This window comes from Lonchura striata, chromosome 1A, assembly GCF_050655825.1.
Source record: "Lonchura striata isolate lonStrDom1 chromosome 1A, ASM5065582v1, whole genome shotgun sequence".
In the NCBI taxonomy this organism is placed as follows: Eukaryota; Metazoa; Chordata; class Aves; order Passeriformes; family Estrildidae; genus Lonchura; species Lonchura striata.
In genome coordinates, this window is record NC_140741.1 from 68,995,847 (window position 1) to 69,015,107 (window position 19,261).

Here is a 19,261-nt window from a genome sequence, read left to right on the forward strand (position 1 = left end):
TGTGACAAGCTCAGAACTTCACAGGCCCTGGGGAGGGTAAGACAATCAGGGTAGGTGTGTGGCCCCCACCCATGGACACCCCTTACCAAGCACTATGTCCCCAGATAGAGCAGGATTGTGAGGATGAGTCACCTGTGTTCTCTAACCTAAATGGGGAACCCACCACCTCTTCCTTTCACATCCCTGGATACCTTCAGACCAGTGCTGTCAACACAAAGTGGCAAAGAAGAATCAGAGAAATGATCATTCCCAGTGCTCACCTACTTGGATTGCCCCTTGGGTTCTGCAGGGACTGATCTCTTGCTGTGCTGATTCCAGTTTCCCTCAGCAGTACCATTGTAACAACCATAAGTGACAGAACACAGAAATCCTTTGTATTCATTGCTGAGGAAATCAGTTGTCCTTGTACAATGCTGAAATAATTTTCAGTACCTTTGTATCCTTTCTTGCTGATGTATGAGAGACACAAAGGAGATGCAAGGTGAAAGGCGATGCCATTTACAGAAACCAGCACCTATGAAGGAGTCAGGAATGAGAACATCCTCCCTGCTGTGAGGGTAAATCCACTGTAGCTCCAGGTATGTCCCAGGGTAGTTTTAGTAAACCTTATAGAGGGCCCCATTTTAAAGTCTTTTCTTGGAAAAACTCAAGTTTCTGGTCGTGTTGAAGAGCTGTTGAAAGCAGATTGGTTTAATATGACCTTTTAAAAGACTCACATAAAAGCCAGAGGGAGCAATAAGAAACGAGGGAGATTTATTGTTAAGGTATCAGAGGAGCACTGGGAAAGATCAAAGTTTGATTCTTGGCTGTGCTGATGACCTTAGTTAAATCACTCAGGAAGAAGCTTGGAAGAACTTGTTTAGGAACAAACAAGAACCTGTTCAGGCTCAGTGCCTCAGTGGGACCCAGGGGGTTCAGGGCACAGTTGACCTTTCCAAATTTTGATAGTAATTGTGAGTGTCAAGCAAATCAAAATCTGAATTTAGAATCTTCTGAGAATCTTAATTCATCTCTCTGTGTCTCTTTTTCTCCCAAGTGTAAAACAGTGAAAACAAATATTTTGCCACTGCTATAAAGCTAAATGTATGAATGTTTGCTAAGATACAGTGGCAACAGAAGCCACAGAGGTAAATAAGATGGATATTGCATTAAAAAAAATTCCCAAGTCCTGTTTTTATCCAAGCAGTGGATTAGTGATGAAAACAATGGAAGTCAACACAATTTAATTATTAACCACACAGTCATTTATATGACAAAAGTCAGCTTTTTGTTTGATAATGATTTCAATGGGATAGTACCACCATTCTATATGCCCTGTATACACTTGAATAATGTTTGGTAAATTAGAGTATTAAGTCTGATACAGAGAGTACTGCTGAATACAGTCATAATTACTTCTGTTAAGAATTACCAGAAAATATATTTTCTGGACCTCTTTAATAATCCACAGGTGATAAACCAACTAGCTTACTTAAAGATCATTTAGGAATGAGGAAGACTTTTTTCCATTGACATTTCTGAATGGAAAATTCTGCTGAGACATTCTGCAGCCCAGAATATTTCGAGAGTAGAGCAAGACCTTTAACAGTGCATCTGACCCATTACTGATTTATGAGAGAACAATGTTGGAATAAATATGAACAAAAAACTATCCTTTCACTCAATTTGGTACAGCAATGTTGAAATTGTGCTAGGATAAACAATTGCCTTGCAATGAGCACACTCATTCATTATTCAGTGTTAAATCTTAATTGTTGCTGATTTCAATTTCTTTGTGCTAAGTGTTTCTAAATTATAAATAACCATGCAACTCTAATAGTATATACTCTGTTAAGGAAAAGGTAAGTACAGAAATAAATTATTAAAGTGTTCTGCTTAACTGTTGCCACACAATTCATCTCAGGATTGGGAGATGAGGCAGCTACTTTGATAAATTTCAAGAGATATTGACAAGGAGTCTATGGATAAATCATGCATCTGTGTCGCATAAAAAGATTTTGTGTATGTATATTTATTTACAAAATTGTTACAATTTTGTAAATAAATATAATAATAAATATAATAAATCTTCACTCTGAGGTTTGATTTTTCTCCTTTTCAGGTCATTGGCAAACTGTCCTAACCCTAGTGAGAGTAAAATCATATCCTAAGTACACACATCCCTGCTGTGTTCTCCCTTTGACCTGAGCACTGAACTGTGATTAACATTAAAGAGAGAAAGTCCAGCTGCAAGCATTTTTATGCCCTGAGCAAGCATCAAACACGAGACTCCTTCCTGTCATGTCTCTTATTCTCTTCTTATACGTCTCTCTTACTTATTTATGTATTTACCTTAATTTGCTTGGAAAAGTTTTGTTTGCCTCAAGGAGGGATGGTTGTGTGATTAAGGTATCTCACATCCCTGTGTCTCCTTTTGCCTTTTCTAATTCTTTCCATCTCTTCTTTAGAGGTCCAGTGGAAAGACCTGTTGGCTTGTTCTTCACTGGCTTGTGGGACAGCACTTCATATCTGGCAATGGATCAGAAGGACTGAAGAGTGGTTTTGCTCCAACCTATGTTTCTTAGAGCTGCTAAAACAGGACCAATGAAGATGTTCACCAGACTCCAAGTCCTTGCGCTAGCTTTATTTTCCAAAGGAGTTTTCCTTTCCCTAAGTGACCACAGCTTTGTCAGAAAGGAAATTAAGATAGAAGGAGACCTGGTCTTAGGAGGTTTATTCCCAATCAAGGAAAAAGGCACTGGGATAGAAGAATGTGGGAGAATCAATGAAGACCGAGGCATCCAGCGCTTGGAGGCCATGCTGTTTGCTATTGATGAAATCAACAAAGACAACTACTTGCTGCCGGGAATTAAGCTTGGAGTTCACATCTTGGACACATGTTCCAGGGATACATATGCCTTAGAACAGTCTCTGGAGTTCGTCAGGGCATCTTTGACTAAAGTGGATGAAACAGAGTACATGTGCCCTGATGGCTCGTATGCCATCCAGGAGAATTTGCCACTGCTCATTGCAGGAGTCATAGGTGGTTCCTACAGCAGCGTCTCCATACAGGTGAGTCACAGCAGCCCCACCAGGTGAGAACTGTTTATCTGCAATTCCAGTGAGAGAACCACTGCTTATGTAAGTTTGCCAATAAAGCAAGTCTTACCTTGATCACTTTACCCTAGAGGGTCAATCTACTATGTGATTTTTACTTAATTTACATTAGTTTGATTCACTCTTTAAAATATTTACTATACATCTAAAGTCTGGCAGCTGTCCAGTTCTTCTAGTTGTGGTATATCCTGAAGGCATCTAAAGCTTCCAAAAGTCTTAGTGTTTATTTTGAACTTTGTATTTCATGACACTTCTACAGCTCTAAGTGCAGAGATATGTTCACATCATCATAATACGTGTTCCTGCCATGCTGCATGTTCATAACATTCGTCATTTTAACAATAGATATTTAAAATTAAAAAATAAATCCTTGTATTACTTCTAGTCACTAGTGGGACTCCCCAAGGCTCAATATTGGGGCCAGAGCTGTTTAATACCTTTATCAATGACCTGGGTGAGGAGATCAAGTATACCCTCAGTCAGTTTGCAGATGACACTCAGCTGGGCAGGAGTGCTGATCTGCTGGAGAGTAGGAAGACTCTGCAGACTGAATCAATGGACTGAGGTCAGTGGTATGAGGTTCAATAAGGCCAACTACAGGTCCTACACCTGGGTCACAACAACCCCCTGCAGGACAACATACTGGAGGAAGAGTGGCTGGAAAGTGTCCCAACAGAAAAGGACCTGGGGGTGCTGGTTGAGAGTGGCTGAACATGACCCAGGTGTGTCCAGGAGGCTGAGAAACCAATGGAATCCTGGCTTGTATCAACAATGGTGTGTCCAGCAGGACCAGGACAGTGACCTCTGTACTGGGGACTAGTGAGGACACACCACACATCCTGTGCCCAGTTCTGGGCCACTCATTGCACCATTGAGGTGCTGGAGCCTGTCCTGAGAAAGGCAACAGAGATGGTGAGGACTCTACAGAGAAAGATGGTGAAGAGTCTCCTCCTGAAGGAGCTGGGGGTGGTTAGCCCGGAGGAGGCTCAGAGGGGAAGGAAGTTGTCGCCAGATGAGGGATGCCCTCTTCTCCCCAGCACTCTGTGACAGGTTGAGAAAAAATGGCTTCAAGCTGCATTACATGAGGTTCATGTTGGACATCAGGAAGAATTTCTTCACAGAAAAGGTTGTTAAGCATTGGAATGGACTCCCAAGGGAGGGAGGTGGTGGAGTCACCATCCCTGGATATATTAAAGAAATTACTGGATGTGGCACTCAGTGCCAAGGTCTGGCTGACATGATGGTGATCAGTGAAAGGTTGGACTCTGTGCTCTTGGAGACATTTTCCAACCTCAATGATTCTGTGATTCTGTGGTCGCATTATTTTGGGTCAAATAAGACAAGCCAGTTCACATGACTCATTATCACAAGTGGGGGGTGTCTTAAGCCCAGACTGATGTAGACTAAGACCCTGCATCTGGTATTTCTTCATGGCCAGCTGCAGGTTTCCAAAGGCATCAAGTCTTGACAATGCAGGATGTTTTTTCAGACTCAGTGTGGGGGTTTTTCCAGACTGAGCACAAGCTTTAATCACTGCACCAGTGTCAATAGCAATAAGAGCTTTTGTGTACTGCAGACTACCCCAGCAGTGACAGAAAGCCCCCAGAACCTCATTTGCCTCTTTTGTAAATAGGGCAGGAGTTCATCCAATGTTCATTTCAATCAGAATTACTCCAGGGAGCTGGTAGCTGCTCTTGTGAAGGCATCAAATGGGAGCATGGTCAGATCCCATAGGACATGCATGAGTGCAGAATTTTAAAAAATTACATTTTATTTCCTTTTGTATTCGAGTGTGTAACTCATCTGTGTATTCATAGGGAATATAAGGGCAAATCCTTACCCATACTGCAGGAGAACAGTTTCTGCAGAGCAAAACCTCAGCCATCTCTTGTAGCAGAAGTGGTTTTGTCCCACTGTGGATCAGATAGCAGAGCAGGAATGTATTCTTCACCAATTATGTGTGTCTGATCACTTGGAGCACAAAGTTTCAGGCTGAAAAAAAGACATCTGAGGGGGGAAAATAGTAGCTACAGAACCTTGGGCAGCACAAACTGTTAGGGAAATAATTTTTCATTGTCTCTTCCAATCACACAAAAAGTACATCAAATGAAACAAGTAAATGGTAGGTTGTTGTGGATGTTAAAAGCTGAATGAGTTCCAGAAGTGACTAGAAACAAAAATAAAAAATTCTGTAAGATACCTCCTTTGGTTCAGCAGTTCCCAGAGCTACAGTTGTCTGAAGGCTGACAAAATATTTTCAAGCATCATATCCCTCTGGTGGAGGAGTGAGAGTTTTTTTGCTGTACCTTTGGTTTGTGGTCAGTGTGGTCCTCAGTCCACCCTAAGTTCAAGTGTGTCCAAAGGACATGAAGATATGAGGTAACCTAAAAGACATATCTATAAAAGTAGTTACAGCAGAGGAGATGGTGCAGGTGTTTCATTCCTTCCCAGAAACCCAGAGGGAGACAGATCACATTTCTAAAATAGTCTGTGGCCTCTTGCACAGCATCTTTCAGCCTGTCCCTTTGAAGCCAGTCTCTGCTGATAGCTGATCTTACACTAAATCCATATCTGAGGAAGTAGATTGGATGCAATACACATCAAATATACAAAATAGAGCATATACATATGTTTTATATTCCAAAATCTTAGGTTTGGAGCAACTGTCCAATGGAAATTGGAAGTCCTAATTGGAGATTTTCCAAATCAGTACATGTAAAAAATAGTAATATAGCTGTATGAAAATCTGTGGGTCATACAATTTTCAAAACCTAAGGAGGAATATGGAACAATACTTATAGTTAATATTACTCTATGGTCTTCTCTAGACTTGTCAATAGTTTTGCAAATGTAAGGCCTTTCTTAACACAGTTCTTCAGAGAAACAAATCATTTCACAAATCATTGAACTTGCCATCAAGTATCTTCTATATTTTTCTTCTAGAAAAAAAGTATTTGGTTGTTTATTTTCTCTTTACATGGATTGTGTTGGCCTTCCTTCAGTCCCTCTTTTCTAGCTTTCCTCTAGATATCACACCACCTAAAAAAGATGTAACTAAGCCCTAGAAAATATATCATTAAGCCATTTACTCCTGTTGCCCATCCTGTTAAGATAGTCAGTCACAAGTTATCTTTCAAAAGAAAATCCCTGTCTAGAATAATAGACATTGTAGACTCAAGCCTGAAATTGTAAGGACTTTCAAGCATTGAAGGCAAGCATTTTGGTGCCATACCAATTTCAGGGTCAGTCACCTGTACAGAGTAGCTCCAGTAACAACTGGAATCACACCACTGCTGAAAGTCAAAAATCTCACTAGGAGTGTGTGTGCAAGGCTCAGCACCCCCTTTCCCTGTGTTTTCAAGCAGCATCCAGGGTGCTGGATGCTTCCAGATATAGCCCTGGCAAGTATTTTTCTTTTGCTGAGAGCTGTAAACATCATAAAGTCCACAGTGCAGTTTCTTAGCCTTAAAATAAAACATGCTGAGTTCTTCAGACAAAAATTATTTCTGGATTTTTTTTTCCCTCCTGTGAATTTTTATTTATATTTCAATATTTTTTTCTTCCCCTCCCTTTGCCCTCCCTCTCCTGCTTTTTTTCTGGACAGCTGTCTGCCAGATCACTTCCTGATGCTCCTGCTGTCAGATTTGTACTTCTTTCATTACCCTTCCACTAAGGAATAAAAGATTTTGCTGGTAAATCAGCAATGAACACCTTCCCCACTGAGTCAGTATGTGCGATAGGCACTTTTTGCAGAGACTAAAAACAAGAGAATGCAGAATGCTTAATTATTTTCTGGTCAGACTAGGCTATTATCGTTAATGATGATCTGGATAATTAGTTTTTAGATGTTGTGTTTAAATTAGCAGTGAGCCCAATCTGCACAGTACTTGATTCTTCAAAACTCAAGCCAGGATTCTTAGTCAATGGAAAAGCTCATGTTAAAAAAAATATATATATATAAAAATCTGTTTTCATGAAATTAAATTCTGATTTGAATAGAATCTGGCATCAGGAAGTGAAGAATTCAAAATTTGAAGAGTTTTCTTTTGGGATTGTGGCTTTTCATCTGAGCCAGGTTACCCACTCTTTCTTAGTTTACAACAGAAATTTAAAATATATTTTCCTTTGAGAGACTGACACAGTAAATATGGTAAGAAAAAGAGACAGTATTAGTTTACAGAGGAGCACCTGCATAGCCAATCACAATTCTATTTATAAGATACTTAGGTCAGTTCTTTTCAGGAATATGCATGTGGAAGCAGGAATACCTTTATTCTGGATTTGTTCTTCCCTGTCCCTGAAAACTGGATTTTCTTCTGAAAATGAAGACTAGAGTCCATTCCCTTCAGTCAGCTCTTAGAAAAATTTAAACCTTCCTTTAGGTGGGCTGGATTTTTAGTTTCTATGTATTCTATATTCACATGGATGTAAAGATTGTCAACTGGCTATCACCTGGCTGTCAACCCACAAGACCTCCAGATCACAACCATGAAAGTTATTTCCAATTTAGAGCCTCATCCAGAAAAAATGGCAGAACAGAAACCAGTGTCCTGCTGTCTTCTCTTCAGTTCCTCGCTGTGTCTCAAGTAAACTGTAACAAAACCACCGCAGCAGGTTTAATGGTACATTGCTGCTATCACAAAAGCTAAATAAACTCCTAAGTGAGTGACCATCTGGCATGAAATTCAAAATATGTACTCATTTACTGGCAATCTTTTCCTGGCTTTTGTTTCTCCTTAGCCACAAAAGTCGGCCATGGGCTAATGGAACCTGAAAGTTAATCACCTCCATTTCCTTCCTGCAAGGATAAACCATCTTTCAACCAGAGTCTTAACAATAGCTTCTGACTTCCATCACCCTGAAAATAGTGTAAAATCCTTAAATGAACCAAAAAATAAATGAAACATAGCACATGGGGCTCTGTCCCACTGTGCATGGGCCCAACAGGGATGTGGGCAGGAGACATGTGCAGGGGGTTGCAGAGGTTTGCCAGGCCACACACACCATTTGTGCTGTGCACTGACAGCCTCTGGTGATTTTGTGCTTCTGAAAGTAAACCAGATCCTTATGTAAAAATCCATTCTGTGACATGGACCACCTACCACCAGCATTTAAGCTACACATGCACTGGTCAGCTTCCATAAGTCTCCTTTAGACTCTCTCTTTTGCCTCTGTTCTTCCCCCCTTTCCACCACCTCTCAGCCAGTCCCTTGCTGTTTGTTCCTCTCTTTGTTTCTAGTCCACATTCAGAAACTGAACAGCCACTAGGCTGAGATTTTCAAATGCCCGAGAACACTGAGCATTTCTTTCCCAGAGATTTCAAAGGAATATGTGTACCTCACTCTGGCTTCTCTGAAAATCCCACAGTAACTGATTACTTTGCAGTCTTTTTTATTGGGTTTTGGCCTATAATTTTTATTTTTTAGTGTATGCATTTTGTCCTTTTGCTAAGGGGAAGTTGTAAAACTTTACAGGGACAGACAAGTAACTACTGAGATTATAGGTAAGAAGGGAGGAGCTCTACCATATAATGAGAGAATCATAGAATTGTTGAGGTTGGAAAAGACCTCTAAGGACATTGAGTGGGACCTTTACCCAGCACTGCCAAGTCCACCATTAAACCATGTTCCCAAGTGCCACATCTACATGTTTTGAGAATACTTCCAGAGCTGGTGAATCCATCACATCCCTGGGCAGCCTGTTCCAATGCCTGACCACCAATTCAGTGAAGAAATTTTTCTTAGTATATAATCTAAACCTCCCCTTGCTCAACTTGAGACCCTTTCCTTTTGTCCTATCACTTGTTACATGGGAGAAGAGACAAACCCCACCTGGCTACACTCTCCTTTCAGAGAGTTGTAGAAAGCAATAAACTGTTCCAAGAGAGAATGGATGTCACTACAAGAGAAAGTGGCCAAAAATAAGAACTAGCTAGGGTCACCCAGACATCACCTATACTTGTTCTACCCCTTCTGACTAGGATTTACTCATCAGTTAATGTCTCAAATTACTACATTTATCACTGATAGCTCTTTAACTCCAGAAGAAAATCCATGTTCCTTTAGAACAGCAGCCCCAGTTTTAGTATCTTTTCTGATCCTGTGTAAATGGGACAAGTCACAAGCAGGTTTACAAAGTCTCAGAGAAGAATTGCACTCTCATGCAAAGCAAGATCTTCTGCACAGGTCTCTTCAGGGTGGAAGTTTAGTGTTCAGCTTACTTCACTGCAACAGTAATGCTGTGTGGAGGCAGAGTGCATATGTGACCACTGACTGTGCCATCCCCTGCAGAAAAAAGAAAAAAAAAATTTCCTTCAAAGCACAACAACTGCATGCCCTCCATGGTTTACTTTTTATTGCAAGGACAGGCACAAATATAAAAATAAATTCTCAGGTCCCATGCAGAAATGCTAGCTGTTATTCTGACAGTATTCCTTATTTCTGGTGTTCATATTGCAGATGAAGTTATTTCACAGTTCAAGCACTGCTTCTCTCTGTATGGCAGCTACAGAGTCCACTGCAAACATTTAGCTATATTTTTCCTAGCTTCATTGCCTGAATTTTCATGAGAAGAGCAAGGCCAAAAATAATGTTTCCTTCACTCCTCTTCCCACCAACAAGAAATGCCAGACATTTTTATTTGTTTGATAGTGAATTATCTTTTCCTGAGTTACCTTTTGGAAGCAATTTTATTAAGGAACATTACTTATAAAGTAGGGAACAGGCTTCTTAATACCAAAGAATGTGAAAGCTGATGGAAACTACTGCTTCAGTCCTGCAATGCACCAGAAGATTCCATAGGAGAACAAGCCAGGCTGGGACTCCTAAATAACCTCACTGCATCTGGTTGAGTTCCTTACAACTGACCTTTAATGGGAAGCAATTTTATTAAGGAACATTACTTATAAAGTAGGGAACAGGCTTCTTAATACCAAAGAATGTGAAAGCTGATGGAAACTACTGCTTCAGTCCTGCAATGCACCAGAAGATTCCATAGGAGAACAAGCCAGGCTGGGACTCCTAAATAACCTCACTGCATCTGGTTGAGTTCCTTACAACTGACCTTTAATGATTTAAAGAACTGGGATATTGGCATTCCCAGTGACCTTCTGAGGTCAGTGCTTGGAGTTCTACTGAAGCCAAATTGGTGCTTCCTGCTGCAGGTCATGACACAGCCCCCGTGCAGTCACTGCCTTCATTAGTGCTTATTATGATATCCCAGAGATGGCACCCTTTGTTTAAAAATGGGCTAGGGAGAGATGATGTTCTAGGCTGACAAAGGTTTTTCAGTTCTGAAAGCAGTGAGGCCCTAAGGTCCTAATTTCCCTTTGAAAACAAGTTAGCTTGGAGTAAATTTTTTTCTTGGGTCCAAGGTGAGCAGCTGCATTTGCATCACTGAACTCTCCTCCTCCCAGATACTCCCAAATTATGTGAGTGTGCCAGAAGAGTCCAGCCTGAGTCACTCTGGGTCACACTGTCCCTAGGTAGGAGCCTACTAAATGCCAAGGGAAGAGGGAAAATTATGGTGGAGCCCAGCATTTCAGTGTTGCTCATATTTGTTGCCAGTGATACAGTGTGGCAGCTCACAGCCTGCTGGGCTGTATCTGCACAACATAGCCAGTACATAGATGGAAATAAATATTTCTGTTTATTCTATTCTTACTGGACCACATCTAGAATATTACCTCGAACTTTGGGTCCCTTGGTAAAAAGAAAATTCAATAAATACAAATATAATCATGGGGAGGAGAGTCTAGAGCACAAACGCTACAAGAAGAAATTGAGGGAACTGCACATGTTTAGCCTGGAGAAGAAAAGGTTTGATGGGAAACTAATATCAGCTTTTCAGTATATACAGGCTTGTTCTCAGGAACACAAAGTAAATGTCTTTACCAACATGATGCAGGACCAGATGATAGAAGAAAATAGTCATAAAATAAGAACTAGGAGATTTTAACCTGAGAAAAAATGCACATTCCAGGAGTTGGGACCAGGGAGACTGCACAAGCCAGTAGAGATTTGGCTAGAGAGGTACTTCATTTAGTCATTACTTTAGGTTTATGCCTGCCACCTACCACACACCCACATCCCAGCCCATTCAGAACCAATGTGTCTTTCCTGCCTTTCTAAAATAGCTCTTTCTGCCAAACTTTTGAAATATTTTTATATTTAGGAAACAAGAAAAATTTAATTAGGGAAAAAAACCCTGTACTATATATTGGCATGAATGCTTTAGATGCAGTTTGACTTCCAGCTGCCCAAATAATAACAAAAAGCCAACAAGGTAGATTACCATAATTTAGGAAGTGGATTAAGCACACACTAGCTGCAGTCCATGTTTTTTCAAAGCAAGAGCTCAGGTCCCGTGCTATAGCAATGAAATTAGGAAAAACCTTGAGATGTGGCTTTGCTATGGTCTTGCTGTGGGAATCTGGACTAGCAACTTATTCCCAGAAATATAAAGACTTTCTCAGGAGACCACAGTCAGCAAAAGAATCTCCATTAGGACAGATTTCAGCTCAGGGAGACAGAAATTTGCCCAGTTTTTCTGTAGAGAAAAAACTCCTTAACCTTAATGTTATTCTGCTCCACAGCCTAATTTATTGTCTGTTCAGAGTAGCTCTTCCCTGTCTCAAAGGAGCTCTGTGAAATTAGATTCATTAAGCCATGTTAAGTGCCATGAGACTCTCGCATGGTTAAATTTCAGAAGGGCAGAGAGTACTGTCATCTAACAAGGGGCCTCCTCTGTCCCACAAATGTGCAATACACACTTGTAAGTTATGGTAAATACACCCTACCTGTTCTAGCACTTTGGAGATTTATCTTTCCTTCTTTTCTCCAAAATATTTCCTGTGTTTTCCAGTCCCATGCACATTCAAAAAAAAAAAAAAAATCCAAGTAATAATCTCAGGGCCATTAAAAAGGGAAATTTTTAACAAAAACATCAGAATAAGTCCTACTGCCAGCAAAAATAAAAATCTTATGAAGGTTAAGAAAATGTTCAATGAGATTCAACAAATCATAAGATAGATCAAGGTCACTGAGACATAGAGGTGTTACCTATCTGTCCCCATTTACCAGCAGGATTCTTGAATGGCCACAAATACACGCAGAAACGAGGTTCATGCGTTAGATAGTTGTATCTAATTCATGGCTCCTTGCAGGGGGTCATTATGAAGCCATTTTCAGTGTTTTAAACAAGATTGGCAATATCTCACAAGCATTTATCTTGTCCCTGCAGCTCAGAGGAGCAGACGTGACAGGAGAAGGGCACTGGTCCCCCCTGGCACTGCCACAGCCACTCCATTTGCAGGATTTGCTGGTGCCAGGATGTCCCTATGGAGGGACGGGGCTGGCAGTGGACTTACTGCCATGCTCATGTTGGGCAACAAATCACCCAGCAGAGTGAGAGCCAGGTTTGCCTGGGGAGTGGGCACTTGACCACAGGATAGTGGCTGCACTGATAAGCCCAGCAGCATGAGAGCAAATGAAGGTTTCCCATCTCTGAATGCAGACTCCATCGACATGCTTTATTCACAGCAAGCTATGCAAAGTGGCTGGTTTGGTTTGCAGATGCAGAGCATCCACACTTATCTTCAAAGGTATCTGTAAAACCCACCAGTTTTGACAGCAAAAAAAACCTGGCTACTACTGCTGCTTAAGTGCCAACATATGGATTTCAGGTACTAATTGCATGCACCACGGCTTGATTAAATTGCTCTCTGGAGCTTTGCCAGAATAAATTATTTCACTGAGCTAAAGCTGGATCTGCACTGCAATTTTGAAGCTGTTCCACACATGCCAAGGCAGCATGGAGCTACACTGGAGGTGTGCCTCAAGTGGTTCAATCTCAGTGCGCATAAGTCTGATTTAGATCCCACTGGGATCTACTACCCTGGGCAGACATAGCCTTAGACATCATCTCCTCTGCAGAACCTGCTACCTGATCCTGTTAGTCTCTTAACCAGGATAACATTTGCATGATCAAATGCTCAGATCAGCATGAAAATGGCTAGAAAAAAGGACTGTTCTGAAATCAATTGCATCAGCTAAGTACCTGAGCTTTTTTGAAAAATTAGTCCCTAATATCACAATGTTACAATATTCCAGAAAATCCCCTCTTGAGAATTTCAAGAAGAGTGTCCTGATCTGAACTAATAACTGATACAACTTCACTGAACTCCATGAACAGTAATAGTTCTCAGGAAGGATTAGATCACTCTCCTTTATGATTAATCAGACTTCCTTAAAATTTTTAATTTTTAGTCCATGAAAAATCTACCATCTGGACAGCTTTGTAATGAAGAGCTTTACAGCAAACAGCTGTAAACACATAAAAACTTTCTTCTTCCAGAGCACAGGAATGAAAATTACAGGTGTTTGCAGGGACCCTGGAAGTATATTGGCCTCCAAGGCTGAGGGCCCCCATGTAAGCTGAGAGAGTAGTTCTATGGATGCTTTTGCTGCTTAGACTAAAAGAAAAAAAAAAAAAAAAACAAAACTAAAAAGGCACAAGCAAACAGAAAAAAAAAAAGAAAAAAGGAACCAAACTAACTATAGAACTGCTATATTTGTTAGCAGAACTTTTCTGTGAGCTGAAGGCTTGTCCATTCACTGACCAGTATTATTTGAGGTGCTGAAAACAGACTTCTTTAGCCAATTTGAGGGGGGAAATGAAGAATGGTATGTGTGCATATCTTCATTATGGTTTAGCACAAATTAAATAACTCCTGCTAGAATAAACTGAGACAAGAATAGCAATTCTAGCCCACACAGTTCTGCAGGAAATGTTCCAGAATAGCTACATGGAGTACATTCTTATTACCAAATCAGATTGCTCTTGAGAGAGGACACGTGAACCAAACCATGTGGATATGTGGGCATGTAATCAAAGTTACAAAGCCACAGGGACTTAATAATGCTCAAAGCATCCATTGTACCTTGGTGACAGAACAAGCCTCTCTGCCCATCCTGTTGCTTTAAAGCTGTTCATTTCCATCACCAGATGCAAATTAAATCCCACACTTCCAGTATAAGGCGGTTCAATGGCTGTTACCATCCAGCAGGGAGGTTAAGAACACAGCAGCTGCTTTCTGAGGGACAGTAACTCGTTCAGCTGCAGCACTTCCCAGCCCTGTGCCTGTACCCACTGGCAAAACTGCAGTGTCAGCTAAAGCTCAGCGTGCGCCTTCCAAGCACTGTAGGAAAGTTCTTATTTTGGCTTAAACTAAAACAAACCACTACCAATGGTTTCTTTGTGAAGGCAAACTTCAACTCAACAGCTACAGCTGAGATGCCAGGACACCTGGTCCTTCCTGGTGTTCCAGAAGGACGGGAGGATAAGAACCTCCTGAAGTCCTCAGTTCCACGAGGCCCAGAGGTTGTGAAAGTCCCTGTACATACGTGGCTCACAGCAGAGTCTGGCCCAGATGAGATTACACCAGTTTACAAGGGCAGACTGAGCTACAGCAAGAAAATAGTTCAGTGTCTGCATTACAGAAAAGACAGAATATAAATCTATAAAATCCTAAGTCATACAGGTTGCTGAAAAGCAATAAAATTCTTCTGTTTGTTTTTTGGGCTTCTATTTTTTTTTACCAGACTGTCTAATTTGCTACTGATGTCTGAGCCTTCAAAATTTGCCTCTTCTACAACATCTTTTTCAAAACAGTCCTTTGCCTTTGAATTCTTACAGACAATCTGTGGTCAAAGAAACAGCTGGGGAAGATTAAAATAATTAAATGATTGGGCAATTTTTAATAAGTTTCCCTTGGGAATCTCAAGTACACTACTGCAGAAATCTCAAGCACACTGTTGCTTTTCAAATGCTTTTGTCAGGCTGTACTCTAAGATTAGCTTCAAATTTTATCTACTGGACAGTACTTCCAGTCACCAATCTTCTCTTTGTCATTTAAGAAACTTTCATAGGAAAAAAATTCCATAACCTTTCTTCATTTCTTTCCAGATGTGATCAAGAGTTTCACTTCCGTGAGAGTAGAATAATGCAAATATTTAAGTATTAGACATAGCCAAATAAAAAAGAAAAAAGGAAAAAAACCAAACCAGGACATTGGACCACATAAATCAAACTGGAAGGACAAATAGAGATTATTAACAATTTTTCTTTTTTATTAAAAACTGTAGGTCAACATGACATTAGGTCAGTTGGGTAGAGCATGGTGCTTATAATTCCAAGGTCATGGGTTTGGTCCCCATATAGGCTATTTACTTAAAATTTGGATTTAATGATCCTTGAGGATGTCATCCAATTAAGACCATTCTATGATTCTGTGATTCTGTGGTTCTGTGACATTGTGAAACACTTGAAGAGTACTGACATGCAACAAATATGACATTTTAGCTGGTCTGCAGCCAGAACATCTCAGAAAAAGTTAGTTTAAATGAGTAAAAAATAGGAGAGGTGGGGACTTAGCTTGAGTGAGATTGGAAAGTTCTGCAAAAGGCCTGCATGTTTGTGATATTTTCACAAAACAGAAATTTATGTTTTCTTAGTGCATTTTGTCATCAAATACAATGAATCTTGGAGAAGATGAATCCCACTATGGACAGCAAAGGCATGCAAATCCCCAGGCCTTTGTAAGGAACACAATCTGAAACTGTAATATATTGTCCATTTGTATCTAATTATTTGTTGTTTAAACAGGCTGAGTTTCATGAAAATAAAGGTCCATTATAGTCCCAGCAGGACCCAGGGAATTAACTGGGCATCAGAACAGGTTTTGTGCATATGCTCAGTGCAATGCTTTCCCTGGAGTTTGTTAGCAGCATCCTCTATCAACACCCTCAATGTGTGAACATCAGAACATCTCTCATTAAAAAACACTGTCAATGCCTTTCACTAAATATTTCTGTTCCAATTTATAAATACCCCTCTTTAATAATCTGTGCACCCCGCTTTGTCTCTAGGTGGCAAATTTGCTCAGACTCTTCCAGATCCCGCAGATAAGCTACGCCTCCACCAGTGCCAAGCTGAGCGACAAATCCCGCTACGATTATTTCGCACGGACGGTGCCCCCGGACTTCTACCAAGCAAAAGCCATGGCTGAAATTTTGCGGTTTTTCAACTGGACTTATGTGTCAACGGTGGCGTCCGAAGGAGACTACGGGGAGACGGGGATCGAGGCCTTTGAGCAGGAAGCTCGCCTGCGCAACATCTGCATCGCCACCTCGGAGAAGGTGGGGCGGTCCAACATCAGGAAGTCTTATGACGGCGTGATCAGGGAGCTGCTCCAGAAGCCCAACGCCAGGGTGGTGGTGCTCTTCATGCGAGGCGACGACTCCCGGGAGCTCATTGCGGCCGCCAACCGCTTCAATGTGTCCTTCACCTGGATCGCCAGCGACGGGTGGGGCGCCCAGGAGAGCATTGTCAAGGGCAACGAGCACATAGCGTCCGGGGCTATCACCTTGGAGCTTGCTTCCCATCCGGTGAAAGAGTTTGACAAGTACTTCCAAAGCCTCAGCCCTTACAACAACAGGCGCAACCCCTGGTTCAAGGACTTCTGGGAGCAAAAATTCCAGTGTAACCTGCAGAACAGGAAGCCGCACAGAAAGGCTTGTGAAAAGCACTTCACCATCAACAGTTCCAACTACGAGCAAGAATCCAAGATCATGTTTGTGGTGAATGCTGTGTATGCAATGGCTCATGCCTTGCATAAAATGCAGAGGACTCTCTGCCCAAACACCACCAAACTCTGTGATGCCATGAAGCATCTGGATGGTAGGAAGCTGTACAAAGATTACCTCCTGAAAGTAAACTTTACAGGTAATAACTCCTCTTTTGGTACCTACAGATAATTAAGCACTGTAATTAAGGAAATGTTCATCAGTCATGGTAACAGCCAGCCAAATTTCTGGTAGCAACTATTTGCACAGTTTAGACCAGGACGGTACACAGGCACAGTCACTCCTGTCACAAGAAGGCAGAAAGGAGAAGGATGAGGAGCTTGATGAGAACTCTAAAAAAAACATGTTGATGTTCCTCCTGCTTCCAGCAGAAGGAAGAGGTGAAGGTGAAAACAGCTGGTCTTGGCAATGCTGCACTCCATCCTCTAAAATTCCACACACCAACACCCATTTAATTCACAGCCAGTTTGGGCATGTCTGAAAGGCAATGGTCCTTTCACCACCTGCTACAACAGGCTGCTAATCCCATGCCAAGACTTGGCCTTCTCCCCCTCACTTTGCTACAAATTTACATAATTGCTGGACTGTGGCCAACGTCCTTGCAATAGTAAAGTAATAATTCCTGTCACAGGACCAGATGTATATAAACTATTCAAATATAATGGGGTAGTGTCATTACCTGTGTTACAGAACTACAGGCTTAATGGCAAAGTATGAAAAAACTGCATTAAACATGTGCAAGAGATGTGGACGAGGGTGAATACAGGATATGAGCAAACTTAATGGGGACTGGCTGCACAGCATGTGGCATCTCTGTGGTTTTGCCACCACATAAGGCTGAGTTTAGCTTTTTTATTAAACTGTGACATCAAAATATTACACCTCAGCAAAGCTAAATTGATCTACAGAGGAAAGAAGTAACATGTAGAATATCCTCTCTTTTTGTTTCTTCATGTCTGAGTTTCTTCTGAAGCATCTAGGTTGAACTTGAATTTCTCTGTACTGTGAAACTGATACTCTCAGCTGACTGAGTTGATAGTAAAGAACCGTCATGCTGTGCTTTGAGTGAAACTAGCTCCAAGAGGAATTGAAGGATAAACATGTGTAGGATGCAGCATGCTCAATCCCAAGAGACCTTTAGTAATCATACAATGCTAATAACACTGAAAACTACATAAAACTGTCAAATTGGAGCTCGAAGTTTCCCCTTCTTTAGAGGTGTTCTCAGCGTTTGGCTCAGATTATTTCTAAATACTACCAACCACATCCCTGATGCTTCTCTAATTCCCAGAGGGGTGCAGCTGCTGTAGCCAAGTACTCAAGTCAGAATGAAACACACTTTTTGGGTTTAGACCTCTAGAAATTAAGAATAATCCTTTCTCCTTCCTCCCCTCACAGCACTTACAACACAGAAACACTTTTCTTGCTTGCCTGCATTTATCCTCAGAGATAAATGTCTTTAAATTGTTGAAATCAATTGGTTTTAGGAGGACAGCACTTCATGAGAGCTGATTCCTGGCATGCTGATCAGGAGGGAGGGCAGTGGTGTGCTTCTGTCCCTGCCAGGGAAATACTGCACGACTGTAATGACCTACCTAAATGAGTGGGCACTTCAATATTTTAAACTTCAATTATTTTGAAAATTTTTCTGACACTACAGGTATTTTTATGAGCTTAAATGAAAGCACTATTAATAGAGTCCAGCCTTAAGACTAAGCAACCTTTGTTCAAATAAAGGATTCTTAATGATTTTTCTAATATGCAGATATTTTTAAGCACCCAAGAATTTTCCCACTCAACATCTAGATATAAAGCCAAAATAACCCTAATTTTCTTTCACCAAAATCTCAGGAAAATTTTTATTTATCTAGAGACAGAAAAATTAGTTTTCATTTTGACTGAAATATCTTTTTTTTTTCTTTTTTTTTTTTTATGAATTGGGAGATGAAGCTGTTCAAGTTGGAAAAAAAAATGAAGTGTGTAATTTTTCAGTTTTGAAAACAGAAGGGTCTTTTTTGAACCAAATTAATTATATTAAAATCAGCATTGAAATCTTTGAAAGTCTAAAGAGCTTTATTTTCCATTAATTTTCATTTCTAATTTAAAATATTAAGAAATCTGTCAAGTGCTTTTCCAATGGCTTTGTTCCATTTACATTTTTTACCAGCTTACAACATTATTTGCTCACATCCTTTCTTTATTATTAGTTCTTCTATTATAATGTGAATCCCTGTTTTAATGTATTAAGTTATTTTTTGAGCAGGTGAGTGATTTTTATGTAGCAAGTTGTTAAGAATATCTTCCATCCTTTCCTCCTTTCAGAAGGGTGTGAAGAATTAATACATATGTGAGGTTTTAATACATCTAAGTCTTGTCATTGATTTCTATGGGACCAAGAATTATTCTTTGCTCTTCCTGGATGAAAAAAATCTTTGTTTGTGTTGTTAATGCAATATGAGGAGTTTGTTGCATGGTACATTTGATCAAAGACACTCTCATATTTCCATCTCCAAACCTGAGAA

General features: G+C 40.6%; 1 protein-coding gene across 4 annotated transcripts in view; it reads left to right on the forward strand.

Annotated features, from left to right (window-relative positions):
- GRM3 (glutamate metabotropic receptor 3) overlaps nt 1–19,261 on the forward strand; it is a 102,596-nt gene that overhangs the window by 54,725 nt on the left and 28,610 nt on the right. For all 4 annotated transcript variants that reach the window (XM_031506931.3, XM_021531030.4, XM_021531034.4 and 1 more), the window contains 2 exons: nt 2,448–3,051; nt 16,023–16,878. In XM_031506931.3, coding sequence (XP_031362791.1) covers nt 2,554–3,051; nt 16,023–16,878 — 1,354 coding nt within the window. In that variant the 5' untranslated portion in view covers nt 2,448–2,553. The remainder of the gene's footprint in view (nt 1–2,447; nt 3,052–16,022; nt 16,879–19,261) is intronic.